This window comes from Leptopilina heterotoma, unplaced genomic scaffold (assembly GCF_015476425.1).
Source record: "Leptopilina heterotoma isolate Lh14 unplaced genomic scaffold, ASM1547642v1 Lhet_16, whole genome shotgun sequence".
In the NCBI taxonomy this organism is placed as follows: Eukaryota; Metazoa; Arthropoda; class Insecta; order Hymenoptera; family Figitidae; genus Leptopilina; species Leptopilina heterotoma.
In genome coordinates this window covers 2,025,710-2,045,134 of record NW_025110874.1, presented here as the reverse complement: position 1 = coordinate 2,045,134, position 19,425 = coordinate 2,025,710, and the positions used below count along the sequence as shown (strand labels likewise).

At 24.2% G+C, this 19,425-nt stretch overlaps 1 protein-coding gene across 1 annotated transcript; it reads left to right on the top strand.

Annotated features, from left to right (window-relative positions):
• Nucleotides 1–86: 86 nt before the first annotated feature.
• Nucleotides 87–18,348, top strand: LOC122498808 (U4/U6 small nuclear ribonucleoprotein Prp3). The gene is made up of 6 exons (XM_043606725.1): nt 87–404; nt 866–1,080; nt 3,814–4,600; nt 7,355–7,712; nt 9,937–10,331; nt 16,813–18,348. The coding sequence occupies exons 1-6, from the start codon at nt 257–259 to the stop codon at nt 16,815–16,817; spliced, it is 1,908 nt and encodes a 635-aa protein (XP_043462660.1). The 5' UTR covers nt 87–256; the 3' UTR covers nt 16,818–18,348.
• The last annotated feature ends 1,077 nt before the right edge of the window (nt 18,349–19,425 follow it).

The following is a 19,425-nucleotide window of genomic DNA, read 5'->3' as shown; positions in this document are numbered from 1 at the left end:
TCAAAAAATTTGATTCTTGCAGATAATTTCAAACAGCACCAGGATTGGACGAATCGAATTTCAATATCTCGACTACCTTCACGCTGGAGAAACATAACCTCAATTCTTTGAGTAAACGATCAGCAACGTTCGTTCGTGTCAATTTTAATCTTCTTTCTTTCTAAATATTACACATGTTTTGAAATTCGAGTGTGTGAATTAGGTGTGTTGAAAAAGAGTTTATCGTGAAGAGTTATTAAATCAAAAACTTGTAATAATGTCATATTTAAGCAGGAAAGAAATAGACGAGATGAAACCTCAAATTGAACGAGCTGTGCACAAGTTCCTCGGCTTTGGGGAGCCCTCGATTGTCACCACTGCTGTTAATTGTATCACTTCTGGGTATGATAAACGCAAAACAGCAGGTTAGTAAATAATTTACACGTATTTAAAAATTCTTCCTCTGAGAAAAAAAGAATTAACTTTTTGTAATACAAACGGGTGTATAGTTTACTCTCCAATACTACTGATGCTTGAATGTAGAGTAACAGTGATGTCATATAAATCTTTTCAACAAAAACTAAAGGTATATTTTATATTTTTAAATAATAAGTAATATTTACGAACTTAATTTTATTTCAAACGCACAACAATTTTTAGAAATTGAATTTCAGAAATTTATTTATTATGATATATTTATCATAATACATAACCTTTAAAAGACATTATTTATAGAATATTTTAATATTTTTCGTCCTGTTTAAAATTATTTGTTAATACTTAATTATGATTCTCTGTAATTAAGATTTTTTTCAATTGTCTTGAATTTATAGCTGGGAATATTTTTAAGAATTAACACTTATTTTATATCAATATTCTCTTACAGACAAACTCTCGGCATTGTTGGACGATAAGAAAGCCTTAAAATTGACGGAAAAAATATTCGTAATTTATGATGACGCAAAGGCTTCACAGAGAAGTAAAAAACGATCGCATTCGGATGATAAAGACAAGGATAAAGATAAAGATTCGAAGAAGGCGAAATTTAAGGACGACGGAGGAAAAAATGAAAAAAGTGACGCGAAACTATCCGCTGATAAGGTATATTTATTTTCATTTAACTTTATAATTTTTATTTAATTTTATTACTTAATCAGAGTTGCCACAGGCTTGGGAAGTCAGGGAAATGTTTAGGAAAGTCAAATTGGTCAAGGAAATCAGGGAAAAATTAGGGAATTTTATTAAAAGTACTGGAAAAAAATTTAATTTTTAGAATTCATTAGAAAATTCTGAATTTTGGTGCCTTTTTTGTTTGTCTTGTAAACTATAAAATTACCAGGAATTCTAATAGAAAACCTTCAATTTTTTCTATTTCTGACAATAATTTCTTTTTAAGTAACTTAATTTTTCAAGAACTATCATAAAATTATTACATTTATAAATTATTTAATAAAGAATTTAGTTTAATATTTCAAAATTAATTGAATTAACAGTTGCCTTTATAATTTTCATAAATAGATGAATTTCAAAAGGTTTCAATTTGCAATTTAATAAAATTTCAATTTTCAATTAATTTAATTAGAAATTTTAAAGAACTTAGAATTTTGAAAAATTTTAATAATTTAAATTCTTCTAAAATTATAGTTAAATTTTTTAATATATATATTTAATTATTTATTAAAAATAATGGATTTATAGAAGAATTTTAGTTCAAAACTATTAAAAAAATTGAATTTTGGAGAAGTTATAAATGATATCAAAAATTCAATTATTTTCAAAAGTAGTAAAATACGTCGCAAAAATTCAATTATATTAAAAAATTTCAAAAAAATTCTCGTCAAATTAAAAATAAATTCTTTTCCGAAATTCAATTATTTTCAAAAATTTTCCTCAATTTAATGATTTTCAATATCTACTGTTTTCATAATATTTTCCAAAAGAATTCAATTATTTAAAGAAAATGTTGATAAAATTCAACGCAAGCATTTAATTATTTTCATAAATAATAAGAATTCAATTATTTACAAATTTTTTTATAAATTTCTTCGCAATAATTCCATTATTTTCATAAATAATAAAACTCATTGTAGATTTTCAATTATCTTTAATAGGTACAATTTAAATCGAATTCCACGAAAAATGCAATTATTCTTAAAAATTTTATTAAAATTCGTCGAAAGAATTCAATTATTTAAAAATTGGTTGATAAAATTCTTTATGAGAATTCAATTTTAAAAGCATTCAATTATTCAATAAGTTATTTATTTTTGTATTCAAATAATTTAATTCTTTTAAAATTTTCTGATATACCTAAATTGATTTAAATAAGAACTTCAGTTAAAATTTTAGATTATGTTCAAACATTTAAAAGGTTTCAAGGGTTTCAATTTTAAAATTCATAAAATTTCAATTTTGAATGAATTTAATTAGAAATTTTAAAGAATTTAGATTTTTGAAAAACTTTAATAATTCAAATTCTTTTGAAATTAGTTACATTTTTTAATATATATTTAATTAATTACTAAAAATAATGGATTTATAGAAGAATTTTAGTTAAAAACACTAAAAAATTGAATTTTTCAGAAATTATGAATGATTGCAGAAATCCAATTATTTTCAAAAGGAATAAAATTCTTCGCAGAAATTCAATTATGTTCAAAAAATTTGAAAAATTATCGTAAAAATTTAAATTATTTTTACAAATAATAAAATTCTTCTCCGAAATTCATTATTTTTCAAAAAAAAAAAAAAATAAATTTTTGGCATTATTTTTAAAAATTTTCCTCAATTCAATGATTTTAAATATCTAATAGTTTAAGAAAATTTTCGAAAAGAACTCAATTATTTAAAAAAATTGTAAATAAAATTCTACGAAGACATTTAATTATTTTCATAAATATTAAAAATATCACAGGAATTCGATTATTTACATTTAGAAATTTCTTCCCGATAATTCAATTATTTTTATTAATTTATAAAATTTTTTACAGAAATTCAATTGTTTTCATAAATAATAAAATTCTTTTTAGGAATTCAATTATTTATAAGACTCATCACAGAATTCCAATTACTCTTAATACAATTTTAATTGAATACCTCGAAAAATTTAATTATTTTTAAAAATTGTATTGAAATTTCTCAAAAAATATTCGATTACTTAAAAATTTATGAAAAATTTTAATTAATTTAAAAATTTGTTAATAAAATTCTTTATGTGAATTAAATTTGAAGAAACATTCCATTATTCAATAAATTATTTATTTTTATATTTAAATAATTGAATTCTCGTAGAATTTTGTAATAAAAATTGATTTAAAAATGAATTTTAGTGAAAATTTTAGTTAACAATTAAATATTAATTAAAAGCAGTATAGCCTGAATTTTTAGAAATAATTGTATTTTGAAAAAGTTTAATTGAATTTTTTGTTTGAAATTATTTCAAGTTCTTAAAATTGAATTGTAAATAAATGGATTTGAAAATTCTCAAAGAACTTTTTCAAAAATTAATTAAAAATAATTGATAATTTAATTCTTTTGAAGAATTTTAATAAGATTTTTGAAAATAGTTACATTTTTCGAAGAATTTACTTCAAATTGTATTAAAAATAATTGAAATTCTATAAAGAATTTTATTATTTAGGAGAATAACTGAATTCTTGTAGCGAATTTTTATTACATTTGTTTAAATAATTGAAATTCAGATTCTGTAAAGAATATTATTATTTTTATGAAAATAATTGAATTCTTTTAGGTAATTTTATTAAAATAGATTTTGATAATATTGAAATTCTTTTTTGCATAATTTATTGAAAATGAAATATATCTTCTTTTCAGATTAAGCAGATGATGGCAAATGCTCAGAGGGAAATAGAAGAAAGAAAACGGGCTTTAAAGTCCATAAGAAAAGATGATTTCCCACCAGTGAGACAGTCATTAAAAACGCGAGAACAATTTCAATCAATGGGTAGCATGTACAATCAAGGTTTATTGAGTAAAACCGATTCGGATAAAGCTCGAAAAATCGCTGCCCTGCAAGCTCAGATTGGAAATAAATTGAGTGCCCTTGCTTTGCCTAATATTGGCATTCCAGACAAACCGACACCACTAATTCTCGATGAGTCGGGAAGAACGGTTGACATCACTGGAAAAGAAGTTCAACTTACTCAGATTGTACCCACATTGAAGGCAAATATTCGTGCGAAAAAACGTGAAGAATTTAAAGCTCAATTACAAGAATCGAAACCAGAAGAAATACAAGATACGGGATTTTATGATCCACGAATTGGCATGAAAACAAATGTACGTCTAAAACGGGCACTTAAATTCAATGATCCAGGTAAATTTCAGCAACTCGCTCACAAAATTCGTATGAAGGCACAACTCGAAAAATTGCAAAATGAAATCAGTCAAATCGCGCGAAAAACGGGAATTAGTTCGGCAACGAAATTGGCATTAATTGCACCGAAGACAGAGGCTTTAAATGAAGATGTGCCTAATTTGGAATGGTGGGATTCGGTTATTTTGAACGGAGGTTATCCAAATGAAGACGATACTGCGGGGTCTATTAAAACTGCCACCATTACTAATCTAGTTGAGCATCCATATCAAATACGACCACCAAGTTAGTATTATTTTTTATACACTTCAGTTAAGTTTTAAAAATTCAATTTTCTATTATAATACAGTCTTTAACGTCAGAGTGGAAACGTCGAAACGTTGGAGTAACATTAAAGAATCTTTGATTGTTTTCGTTTAATTATTCAATTTTCAGGGTTGCCACAAGTCAGGGAATTCAGGGAAAAGTCAGGGAAAGTAAAATTGGTCAAGGAAGTCAGGGAAAAGTCAGAGATTTTTATTTAAGTAATTGGAAAAAATTGAATTTTGGAGAAGTTACAAATGATTGCAGAAATTCAATTATTTAAAAAAATTTTTCTCAATTCAATGATTTTCAATATCTACAGTTTTAATAAAATTTCTCAAAAGAATTCAATTATTTAAAAAAAAATTTTGATAAAATTCTAAGCAAACTTTGCAGTAATTCAATTATTTTCATGAATAATAACATTTTTTACAAAAATTCAATTATTTTCATGAATAATAAAATTCATCATAGAATTTCAATTATTTTTAATACAATTTTAATTGTCAGGGTGTCCAGCTGCCTTGAAAACCTTAAAAACCTTGAAAAGTACTTGGATTTTTTTGCTCCTTGAAAACCTTGAAAACACCTTGAATTTTATGACAAAACCTTGAAAAATTAAAAATTCTTAAAAATGAGATTTATTTCCTTGACGTTTTAACTTGAATTCTCTTCAATATTTCAATTATCTTTATAAATATAAAAATTCTTTGCCGAAATTTAATTATATTCAGGAACTTTGATAAAATTCATTGCAAAATACAATTATTTTCATAAATAACAATATTCACCATAAGAATTCAATTATTTTAAAAATGAATTGAATTTTCCGCAGAAATTCAATTATTTTCAAAAAATTTTAAAAATTGTGGTCAACAATTTAATTATCTTTAGAAATAAATAACAATAATCCTTGACAAAGTTCAATTATTTTGAGGAAAAAAAAATTTCTTATTTCGAGATGGTTTTCAATATTCTACTATTTTAATGAATTTTCCCGAAAGAATTTTATTATTAAACAAAAGTTTTTAAAAAATTCTACACTGATTCGCAAAAATCAATTGTTTTAAAATTTGCCATTAAATTCTTCTCAGTAATTCAATTATTTTCAAAAATTTTAATGAAATTCATTGCAAAATTTCAATTATTTTCAAAAATTATTTTAATCAATCAATTATTTTTAAATTTGCCATTAGATTCTTCGCACTAATTCAATTATTTTCAAAAATTTTAATAAAATTCTTTGCAAAATTTCAATTATTTTCAAAAAAATTTTCTCAAGTCAATGATTTTCAATATCTACAGTTTTAATAAAATTTTTCAAAAGAATTCAATTACTTAAAAAAAAATTTTTGATAAAATTCTAAGCAAATTTTGCAATAATTCAATTATTTTCATAAATGATAACATTTTTTACAAAAATTCAATTATTTTCATGAATAATAAAATTCATCACAGAATTTCAATTATTTTTAATACAATTTTAATTGAATTCCTCGAAAAATTCAAGTTTGTTGATAAAATTCTTTATATTATGATAATTTAGTTTCGAAAAACATTCATTTCTTTAATAGATTATTTATTTTTGTATTTAAATAATTGAATTCTTGTAGAATTTTCCAATAAAAATTGATTTGAAAATGAATATTAGTTAAAATTTTAGATAATAATTGAATATTAAAAGCATTGGAAGAATTTACTTAAAATTGTATTAAAGATAATTGAAATCCTGTGAAGAATTTTTATTAATTTATGAAAATAATTGAATTCTTGCGATTAATTTTTTCAATTTTTTTTTTAAATAATTGAATTCTTTTGAGAACTTTTATTTAAAAAGTATATTGTGAAAATATTTGAATTTCAATGAAAAATTTCATTATATTCGTGAAATGTAATTGAATTCATGTGGCAAATTTTATTACTTGTAAAAATAATTGAATTTATGCAACGAATTTTCTTACATTTTATTTAAATAATTATATTCTTTTGATAACTTGTATTTAAAATGTAAATTTTGAAAATTTTTGAATTTCAGCGAAGAATTTCATTATTTGTAAAATGTACCTAATTTAATTCTTGCAAAAATGTTTTGAAAATAATTTTATTTTTCGAGAAATTTATCTAAAATTGTATTAAAAATAATTTAAACCATGTGAAGAATTTTATTATTTATGAAAATAATTGAATTCTTGCTTAGAATTTTATTTTAATTTTTGTAAATAATTTAATTTTTTTTTGAAAAATTTTATGGAAATTAAAATTTTTATAAAACATGAAGATATGAATCACTCCGAGTCGAAGACTTTCGACTCGGAGTAATTACTATCTTCATGTTTTATAATAATATTCTTATAAGTTGTTGACTTTTAAAAATGTTTGAATTTGAATGTTTTGAAAAATCTTAATTCCTATGGAATAATAATAATGATTAAATATATATTTAAAAAAGAATTTATTGTTGTTTTGGAATAATTTGACAATTAAAAAAATTCGTAAGTAAATGTAATAGAATGTTTTTTTGAGTATCTAATAATTTTTAGAGTGAATCAGAATATTCTTTATGGTCAGGGAAAAAGTGAAAATTTTGTCTGGAAATCAAAGAAAAGTCAGGGAAAAATAAAATTAAATATTTGTGGCAACCCTGATTTTCTAAATTATATGAATTACATTCTAAAAACTAAAGAGTAGTTAGGAAACTTTTGAATACAAAATTAAGAGTTTTTTTGTATTCTTCAGCGGACCCTCTTAAACCAGTGTACATGCCTGTGTTTCTCACGAAGAAGGAGAGAAAAAAGCTTCGTAGGCAAAATCGACGAGAGGCGTGGAAGGAGGAGCAGGAGAAAATTCGTTTGGGACTGGAACCACCTCCAGAACCGAAATTACGAATTTCGAATCTTATGAGGGTTTTGGGTACGGAAGCAGTTCAAGATCCGACGAAAATTGAACAACATGTTAGGCAACAAATGGCGAAGAGATTGAAAGCCCACGAGGACGCGAACGCTGCTCGCAGATTAACAGTCGAACAACGTCGAGAGAAAAAAGCGAGGAAACTTAAAGAGGACACTTCGCTTGGCGTTAATGTCGCAGTTTATAGGTAATTACTATAATTAAATTTTTAAAATATAACTATAATTAAAAAATTATGAATAATTGAAATTTTGTAGCATTTAATTGTAAATAATTTATTTTTTTCAAGTATTTTATTACAATGTTTGAAAATCAATTATTGAAGAATTTTAATTGCAAATTTTTGAAAGAATTGAATTCTCAAAAATTTTAATGAAAAATCTTTAAGTGTAAATTTAAAAATTTAAATTAATGCAAATTAGCTTCTAAAAATTATATTAAAGTATTTTTTTAAAAAAGTCTTTCTGAGAATTTTCATTTGAATTTTTTATTCAGTTATTAATTTTCAATATTTTCAATTACCGAAAATTCAAATAAACAAAAAACCACATTAGAATTTTTTAGAAATATATCTCATTTTGAAGAAAACAATAATGTTCAAAATTTTGATATTTTTAATATTTTAATAAATTTTAATATAATTCTTCGCAAGAATTCAATTATTTTCATAAATTATAATATTCTACAGAAGAATAATTTTTATAAATAGTAAATTTTTTTGCAAAAATTCAATTATTTTCAACAAAATTTTGATACAATTTCACGAAAGAATTCAATTATTATCTAAAATTTTAATAAATCCATTAAAACAATTCAATTATTCTTTAGAATAGTAAAATCTTTGCAAAAATTCAATTATTTTCAATAAAATTTCACGAAAGAATTAAATTTTTTTTCTTATTTCGTTATACATTTTTTTTAAAGATTTCAATTATTTTCTGAAACTGTAATAAATTCTTCGAAACAATTCAATTTAATTATTTTCAAAATTTCCAATTGAAATTAATCAAAAAAACTACATTGTTTAAAAAGAAAGAAATTCTTCAAAAGAATTTAATTATTTACAAAAACTCCAATAAAATTGTTTAAAAGAGTTTAATTCTATATCAATAATTTTTAATAAAATTCAGTAATTAAATGTTCAATTTCAATTATTAAGAAACACGATTATATTACAACAACAGCAAAATTGTACATAAAATTGAATCACTTTCAAATTTTTCAAATAAAAATATTAAAGAAACTCTAGTGTTTTAAAAAAATTTTAAGAAATTCTTCACAAGAATTCAATTATTTTCATATAAAATAAAATTCTTCGAAGGAATTCAATTATTCTCAAATTTTTTGACAAAATTCTTTGCAAGAATTCAATGATTTTCAATACATTAATTTTAAAATTCAAAATATTTTAAAAGAAAAATTATTTTAAAAAAGTTAGAAAACAAAAAAGCAAATACATATCTAACTTTTAACTGCGAACAGATTACCGGAATACAACGATTATTAATATAGAAGATAATTGATTTAGAGAAAAAGTTTAGTTTAAAATTTTAGAAAGTAATTGAATTATGGAAGGGTTATATTTTTAGAAATTATCTAAACGCTGAAGTTTTTAAATTGAAAGTTTTATCAGGCAGTTAATCTTTAATGTCCGAGATTTTAATCAAATTTTATTTTCCTTACAAAAACAAATAAGTGTTTAACTTTAAATGTATATTTAACAAAATTATTGAAATTTTGAATAATTGAATTTGAAAATCAGTGAAATCAGGGTGGCCACATGTCAGTAAAGTCAGTAAAGTCAGGGAAATGTCAGGGAAAAAAATATTTTGTCAGTAAAGTCAGGGAAATGTCAGGAAAAAAATTTTTTGTCAGTAAAGTCAGGGAAATGTCAGGAAAAATTTTTTTGTCAGGACAATTAAAGAAACTAAGACGGTCATGCAATACATTTTTTGCTCTAAACAAAAAAATTTTTGTCAGGGAAATTCGTTGTTATGTCAGTAAAATGTCAGAGAAATGTCAGGGAAATTGATAAAGTCAATCTTGCGGCCACCCTGGAAATGCCAGGGAAATACAAAATAAAAATTTTGTGACAACACTGAATGAAATAAACAATTTTTTCGACTTTTTTCTATTTTTAATCTACTAAAGCGACTTTTTTTGCGCTTTAAACTCGATCCGAGGCATGAAATACTAATTTATTCAACTTATCCAAATTGTTTTGGTAAAAAAATAATCATTAAAATTGTAATAAATTTTAAATTTTCATTTCAATTATTTTCAATTTCAATCAAATGTAAATTTAATCAAATGAAATTCGAGTATTCCAGTATATTTAGAAATTAATCGATTAAATCTGAAAATTGCCACAATTAGCTGTAAAATAAAAGTATAATTATTGTCTGTTTCAGAATAAGAGATTTAGTAAATAATGCATCAAAAAAATTCAAAGTGGAGACGAATGCAAAGCAACTCTACTTGACTGGTTGTGTAATGCTTTTTAGAGACTGTAATGTTGTGGTTGTTGAAGGTGGAGCAAAACAACTGAGTAAATATAAACGACTAATGTTACATCGAATCAAGTGGGAAGAAGATATTGTGAAAGACACTGACGGTAATGATGTTCCAAACAAGTGTGTTCTCGTTTGGGAAGGTACAAGCAAAAATCGACACTTCAATGACGTGAAATTTAAAGTGTGTCCAATTGAAAAAATGGCTCGAGAACATTTTAAGAAACACCAAGTGGAACATTATTGGGATCTCGCATATAGTGGAGCTGTTCTTGACAATACGGATGATGTTAATGGTAATTATTAATATAATAATAATAATATAATTTTTAAAAAAAGTGCGACTACTGACGAGTTTAACGATAATCTCTTTTTGTCAAAATTACATTTCTTGCTCTAGAAGAAAGACTAATTCTACCAATTGTAATCAAATTTGGTAGGGAAATGTAATTTTCAACTTGGAATTTAAAAAAATGTTTAAAACATGATTAGATTTGGTTATCACGATGGTTTATACAGGATTGCCATAGGGAAATTAGATAAAAATCAGGGAAAGTAGAATTTATCAGGAAAATAAGGAAAGTCAGAATTTTATTAAAAGTACTGGAAAAAATTACATTTTTATGGAATTCATAACAAAATTCTGAATTTTGGTGACTTTATTGTTTACCTTAAAACTTTGAATTAAATTAACAAGAATTTAAGTACAAAACAATAAATATTTCTATTTTTTCAAATAGTGTATTTTAAATTATCAAGATTCGCGGTAGAGAATCGCCGCCAAGTAAAAAGTAAAAACCGCGAATATATATTCTCAAAATATCGACTGTTTATAGATAAAATCGAATAAGTCGAGTAAATTTTAACCGATTTTGCTCAATTTTTTTTTGTTGGATAAAGAATGATAAACGAAAGAATTCTGTTAAGTTTATTCAATATTTTTGATACTTTTGTAAAATTGAAGCAAAGAAAACGGAAAAAATAGTGACTTTTTGACATTTAGACAAACGTAGAGCTTAAACTTCTCTACGGATTTGTAAAATATTCTAGGATATTATTAAGTAATTGGGTTTCAGGAAATTTCAATACATTTCGTATTTTTTGAAATATTTTAATTTTTCCCCAAGAAATTGGATGTTTTTCATATTTGTTACAATTCAAAATATAACGTGAAATATTGACTCAATTATATTATAATCAATCAATATTAAAACTTTAATTATATAAATTTTACTTGGTAAACTTTTATTTCACTAATTGTTTGGACAATTACAAAAACTTTTACTTGACTGAACTTTTTGTATCAAAGATGTTTTGTTGTGTTTAAATCTTAAAGAACTATCAGTAAATTATTACTTATAAATTACTTAATGAAAAATTTCAAAAATAATTGAATTTTAACGGGTTTCAATTTTAAATTTTAGAAAATTTATATTTTTAATGAATTTAATTAATAATTTTAAAAAACAACGATTTTTAAAAAACTTTAACTCAAATTCTTTTGATATTAGTTGAATTTTTTACATTCTCATCAAAAATGAGAAAGTCTTGGATTTGTGCGATTTTGAGCAATGTCTAATTTTGCTAAATCTTTACGTTTCATGACCCCCTGATTCCAAAAAAATGGTTTTTAGAAAAGTGTCTGTCCGTCTGTCTGTCTGTCTGTCGTCTGTCTGTAGAAAAATTTGTCGCCACGATAACTCGAATAAATTTTTATGAATCGTCTTGCAATTTGGCACACTTTTTTAGTCCATAAAAATGAAGCCTGAGTTCGTTGGGCAGCCCATTTCGTCAAAAAACAACAAAAATACAAAATTTTGAAATTTTCAAAATTTTGTATTTTTTACAATTTTCAAAAAAAAAAAATTTTTTTTTAATTTTTTCCTTAAATTTGGTGCAAAAACAAACAACTTTTCCTTTAGACACTTTTCAGTACAACAAAAAACAAAAAAGTTATGAATTTTTTAATTTTTTAAAAATTTGCTATTTATTGCTTTTTTTGGACTTTTTGTCAGCCTTCTCTTCAGTAGAAAATTTGTCATATTGGGGCCGTGTTAATAAAAATTAGTTCACATTATGCTAATACACCTTTCTTAACATTAGAATCGACAATTGCATCTTTTACACAAATTAAAAAAATTTTTTTCCAAAAAAGTGCAAAAAATTGAGATTTATAGTGAGTGAAGCATTAGCCGAAACATGAGAAAACATTAAAAACATATCGAAACCTTCCTTTTTTTCTTTTAGATGCCAAATTTAGGTAAAAATACAAAATTAGGAACAAGAAAGAACTCAAAAGTTTCAAAAATTCTGCCTTTTTTTGATTTTTTCCATAAAATTTGTTTTTACATTCTCATCAAAAATGAGAAAGTCTTGGATTTGTGCGATTTTGAGCAATGTCTAATTTTGCTAAATCTTTACGTTTCATGACCCCCTGATTCCAAAAAAATGGTTTTTAGAAAAGTGTCTGTCCGTCTGTCTGTCTGTCTGTCTGTCGTCTGTCTGTAGAAAAATTTGTCGCCACGATAACTCGAATAAATTTTTATGAATCGTCTTGCAATTTGGCACACTTTTTTAGTCCATAAAAATGAAGCCTGAGTTCGTTGGGCAGCCCATTTCGTCAAAAAACAACAAAAATACAAAATTTTGAAATTTTCAAAATTTTGTATTTTTTACAATTTTCAAAAAAAAAATTTTTTTTTAAATTTTTTCCTTAAATTTGGTGCAAAAACAAACAACTTTTCCTTTAGACACTTTTCAGTACAACAAAAAACAAAAAAGTTATGAATTTTTTTTTTTTTTTTTTAAGTTCTTGGGCCAGGTATATTTTTTAAGTTTTTGGGCCAGATTTAGCCAAACGGTTTATCTAGAATTAAAAAATTTTATTTTCATATTAAAATATTTTTTTTTGTCTCTCAACATTGTTTAGAAATATTGCTTTACATATTACTCAGAAATTTTTTTTGAAGTTATTAAAAATTTAATTTTTTAGTATTTCTAAATTAAACAAATTTTTTTTGAGTTCTGGTTAACCGATATAAAATTCGAAATATGATTTTTCATTTTCAATTGCACTATTTGAATATATTTTTTTTTTTTAATCATTTTTACATTATTATCACATGAGAAAGTATTAGTTTTGGTCGAAAATTGACTTTCGCTAATTTCTTGAAATCTCGACGTTTTGGGGTCCCCTGAGTCTGTTAAACATGGTCTAGAAAAAGTGTCTGTCTGTATGTCTGTCTTCGTGTCTGTCTGTAGACACAATGGTGTCCCTACGATAACTCTTGAAAAACTTATTGCATCAACTTGCAACTTTGCATGCACAAAGTTACTGTTAAAATACAGATCGAGTTCGTTAGCCAGCCATTTTCGTCGAAAACTACACAAACTACAGTAGTTTCAAAATTTTGAAAATTCAATTTTTTCAAATTTCAATATTTTTAATTTTATATTACTTTCGATTAGAAAAATACAAACAACTTTTCTCTACAACATTTTTTCATAGAAACTTAATTTTTTTTAAGTTTTTGGGTCAGGCGAGGTCAACTGGGTTAAAAAAATTTTATTGGTTTTCTAAAATGTTGTAACTAAAATATATTCATAAAAGATATAACATTTTAGAAAATCAATGAAATTTTTTTAATACAGTTGGGCTGGTGTGACCCCTTTTTACATTTCAATTTTTGGTCATATCTTGTTGGAAATGGTTTTTTACATTCTCATCACATATGAGAAAGTAATATACCAGAGTAACTTTTCTAGGAGATAAACACTTAATTAAAACAAAAATGTCTGAGTAAATAAACAAAGAGTGAAAAGTTAGTCATTACGCTCCGGTCTACACTACACAAAAAATTTGATACTAATTCTTTAAAAATATTTTAGCTGCTTCTGCAAATCATGTTTTTACTAAGAGAGTTAGTATAATTAAAAATAACTTTACAATTTTAATCATCAAGACCAAAAATATACATTTAAATTCACTTAATATCGCAATCATCAGCAAACTTAAACATGTGATGAGAATGTAATCCTTAAAGTCGTAGTAACTTTAAGAAAAAAAAACTGTTTTATGAAACATATAATAGGAAACAAGAACATAAATAATGCACAACAATTGCAGACCCCGGCGAGCGAAGCGAGCCATTTGCGCGCGAAGCGCGCAACAACACACGGAGCGCGAAGCGCGACGTGCGAAATAATCGCCGGAGCGCGAAGCGCGACGATCAATAATCGCGCGCCCCGAGGCGCGCTGAAACTTGCGAGCGAAGCGAGCCCCCGCGCGAAGCGCGGATGAGAATGTGTCCGCGCTTGCGCGGACAGATTTTTTAATATATATTTAATTATTAAAAATTTATTTAAAAAAGAATCTTAGTAAAAAAAACCCCATAGCAAATAATTGAATTTTGGAGAAGTTGCAAATAATAATAATAATTTTTGAAATTATTTGAAGTTATTTGAAGTTGAATCGAAAATTTAATAAAATTGAATTGTATAAACAAATGGATTTCAAAATTCTCAAAGAACTTTGTCAAAAATTATTTAAAATAATTGAATTGAAAAAAATTATTTCGATGAATTTACAGTAACAATATTCTTATAAGTTATTGAATTTCAAAAAGTTTGAATTTGAAAATTTTGAAAATTTTAATTCCGCTATGGACAAATAATATTTATTTTTAATAAAACTATTGATATTTTGGAATAATTTTACATTTAAAGAAAATCGCAAATAAATGTATTAGAATATTTTTTCGAGTTTCTAATCATTTTTAGAATGAATCAGAATATTTTTAGAGCCAGGGAAAAAGTCAAAATTCTGTCTGGAAATCAGGGAAAAGACACTCTCTAAATCTGAATATGTGAAAATTCACATATTTGTACGTTATAAGTCGTCTTCTCGATCAATAAGTGCATATACACTTATAATAAGTGAAATTTCACTCAGAATAAGTGAAAAATTCACTTATTTATAAGTGTATATGCACTTATTGATCGAGAGGACGACTTATAACGTACAATAAGTGAAATTTCACATATTCAGATTTAGAGAGCAAGATTCAATTTTTTTGGCAACCCTGTTTATAAGATTTTCTAAAAAAAATGCTGCATACGTTTTTCCCAAACTCAGCCTTTTAAACGAATTACGAATTTTTCTGAAAACTTTGACGGAAACTTTTTACCTGAAATTACGAGAAATAAACAGCGAATCCGATTCAAATTGATTAAATTTTACTTCTTTTCGACTGATGAAAAAATTCGAAAAAATGGTCACCAGCTTTAAATTTTTCAATTTTTGATCTTGTCATTTATAAGATTATATTAGTTTTCTGGTGTATTTTTACTAATAAATTTTAATCAAAATACAGTGACTCAAATGACTTTAATTATATTTTACATGACTAAAATCTTTTGGCTTATCTTATTGTATTTTTATTAAAATTCACTCTATAAAAAGCACCAGAAATCTCATTTTTAAATATCCAAAATTGAAATTAGAATTCAAAATTCTAAAATTGAAAAATTTAAAGCTGCTGACCAATTTTTTTTTAATATTTCATTTAACGAGAAAACTACCTAAATTATGATTAAAATCTTTTGACTTACTGTATTTTTATTAAAATTTACTCTATAAAAAACACCAGAAATCTTATTTTTAAATTTCCAAGGTCTAAAATTGAAAAATATAAAATTGGTAACCATTTTTTTCGAATTTTTTCATGTTTCTAGAAAAATTACATTTTAATCAATTTGCATCGGGTTTAAGATTTTTTTTGTCATTTTAGTTGAAAAGTACAACTTTTTACAAAGTTTCAGAAAAAATTGTTGAAAAGGCTGAGTTTGGGGAAAACGGATACAACATTTTTTCTTAAAATCTTAAAAAACATCGTGATAATCAAATCTAATCGTGTTTTGCCTTTTTAGGGTTTCGTGGCCAAGGGCCAAAACCCTTATAGCGAGACTCCGGTGTCCGTCCGTAGTTCTTACGTCTTAAGTTTTAAGTCTTATGTAATTAAGTCTTACGTCTTAAGTCTTATGCCTTATGCCTTATGTCTTATGTCTTATGTCTTAAGTCTTATGTCTTAAGTCATAATTCTTAAGTCTTATGTCTTAACTTTTAAGTCTTATGAATTAAGTCCTATGTCTTAAGTCTTAAGACAACAGAACAACCGTTGCTATGTTAATGGTTGCCATAATAACCATTGCTATATTAATGGTTGACATAACAACCGTTGCCGTGGCAACCGTTGATATAGTAATGATTGCCATTACAACCGTTACTATGATAATAAAAACAATTTGCAATCTTAAGTACAAAAAAATTTCTAAGTAAATTATTATTTTTTTTTGTCATTTTAGGCCATAACAACCGTTACTATGGTAATAAAAAAAAATTTCAATCTTAAGTAAAAAAAAATTCTAAATAAATTATTATTTATTTAGTTTTTTGTCATTTTAGGCCACGAAACCCTATGATGTAGGCGCATTGCGCCTGCTTCTCTGAATGATTTTTTAAATTCTACATTGAAAAATACGTATCCCTACTAAATTTGATCACAATTGGTCGAATAGTGCAAGAAATGTAATTTTGACAAAAAGGGAGACTAATACACAAAGTGTACGGATCTCTAAAATAAAAATAAATTCTAATAAAAAAATGAAATATATAAATAAATAAAATAAAATATAACTTAAAATAAATAAATAAAATATATTCTAATAAAAAATAAATGTTTACTTCAGCTAATCAGTAAAAAATTTTTTGTTTTACAGAATAAAAAATTTAGCAAACAAAATGCATCATAGAAAATCAAAGTGGAAATGAACGCGAAGCAGCTTTACTTGACTGGTTGAGTGATGTTGTTTCGAGATTGTAATATTATTGTTGTTGTTGTTGTTGTTGATGATGAAAAAACGAAGCAAGTAATTAAAACGGTACCAATGAAAGTGATGTTCCCAAAACACAAGTATGTTGAAAAAAGTTTTACTAGACATTAAATTCAAAATGTTTTTCGAATTGAGAAAAAAAAATCTTGACATCATTATCAAGTTTTCAGTGAAGTTGTTCTTAACGGATAATGTATATTACGTGGAGAAAAATGGAAGCGTTAGACCAATAAATAGGTAAACCAGTTTTTTTTACATACATTTTACAAGTTTCAAAAATGTTGCAAACTTTAAAACCAACTTACCTATTAGGATATAACTTTTTAATGTAACTTAAAAATTTATCAATATTTTAATTGAAACTTGTGAAAATATCTAGAAAAGCTAAATGTTTTTTTTTCTCTCCCTGTAATAATAATAATAAATATAAATAAGTATAAATTAATGTGAATAGCATAATCGAATTGAGTGATATTCATGATTCAAGATTTTTGATTACTTATTATTTATTTAGGTATTCAATTATTGCTCTTATAAAAAAGGAGATGTTTAAATTGTTCGAATTTTTTAAATTGACATCCCGTGACGATAGAACAATGCAGAATATTATAATATAATTTAGTGATGTATATACTATACATATATATAATATTTATACTGTATTCAGTATACTGTAAATTTCTGCACAAAGTTCAAATTCGCGTCAATTTTGTCAACTTTTGCAAGTTTACTTCGTAAGTGAATGAAAAATAAAATAACTATTTTTTTTTAATAAAGTCAATGCTTGAATTTATTTTGTTGGAAAATGAAATTTTTCTTCTAAAGCATTTGAGCGTACTTTTTACTTTTTGTTTTTTTGATTTTGAATATTATGATGTAAGAAAGAAAAGAGAAATCTTTGCCCAAGGGGTTAAATATCGTAAAATTCAGATTTCAAATTCAAGGTCATGTATAATATTGAGACAATGCATTAAGACTTTGTTGCCCACGTGTCTCATGTAACAAAATGTCATCATCGTGACTATGTGCTCATTGACTCAAAAATAAGACAAAAATGAAAATATGTAGAAATTAGAAAATGATTGAAAATGATTAAAAAACAAAAAAAGAAAAGGTTTTGAAAAATATTTTTAATAAAGGTTGATCCTCGAAGTGACTTTCAATTATTTTTAATGTAAATGAGCTAAAAGTTTTATTTTTTAAATATACAAATTCAATTTTCGACTGTTATTAACTGGAGAAATGTTAAATTGATTTTTCAATTTTTATAGTAACGAAAGTCTAGATAATCATTTTTTAAATGTTATATATATATACATGTATTTTTGTGACGCTTCACAGAAACACTTTTGTAATCATAAAATCGAATATTCTTCTGTAAAGAGTTGTAAATTTGTCAATAAAATTTAGTTTCTAATTTTCCATTCAATTTTTTTAATTATTCGTTTATCTGTAGAATAATTTTTTTAAGAGTGATTTTCAATAATCCAATTGAAACTTAAAAAATAAATTTAAACATTAAACTCATCTACTAAAGTCTACTCTTAAATATTTTTTAACGATTAGCTACAATTTTGGATACTTTTTTAAACTTGTGACACTAAAAGCTACTTTTTTTCAATTTGCACTAGTTTAAATCCGCTAATATTTGAAATAAAAAAATTATTCTCAAAAATTTTAATAAAATTCTTCTTAGAAATAATTCAATTATTTTCACAAATAATAGAATTCTTCGCTAAAATTCAGATATTTTCAGTATCCACTATTTTATTAAAATTTATCGAAAGAATTCAATTATTTTAAAAAAGTTGTAAAATTTGAATGAATTATTTTTTTAATTTTTCATAAAATGATTCAAAAAAATTCAATTATTTCTAAAAATTTTAATAAAGTCTTTCTCAAGAATTCAATTATTCTTACAAATAATAAAATTTTTCACAGGAATTCAATTACTTACAAAAATTCTAATAAAATTCGATGGAAGAATTAAATTATTTTTATAATCAATAAAATTCTTCACAGGATTTCAATTATTTTTAATACAATTCCTTGAAAAATGTAATTTTGTATGTATTTTCAAAAATTTTATTAAAATTCTTCGAAAGAAATCAATTATTTTCTAAAATTTTGATAAAATTCTTATTCAATTTCAAGAAATAATCAATTATGTATTTTGATATTTAAATAATTGAATTCCTGTAAAACTTTCTAATGAGAATTGATTTAAAAATAAATTTCCGTTAAAATTTTAGATTATAATTGAATATTAACAAATTATTTAATGAATAATTTTACTTAAAAATATCTCAAAATTAATTGAATTTGATTAGAGTTGCGTTTACAATTTTCATAAATAAAAAATTTTCAATAATTCAAATTCTTCTGAAATTAGTTAAATTTTTTAATATGAATTTAATTATTTATTAAAAATAATGGATTTATAGAGGAATTTTAGTTAAAAACTACTAAAACAAATTGGATTTTGGAGAAGTTACAAAT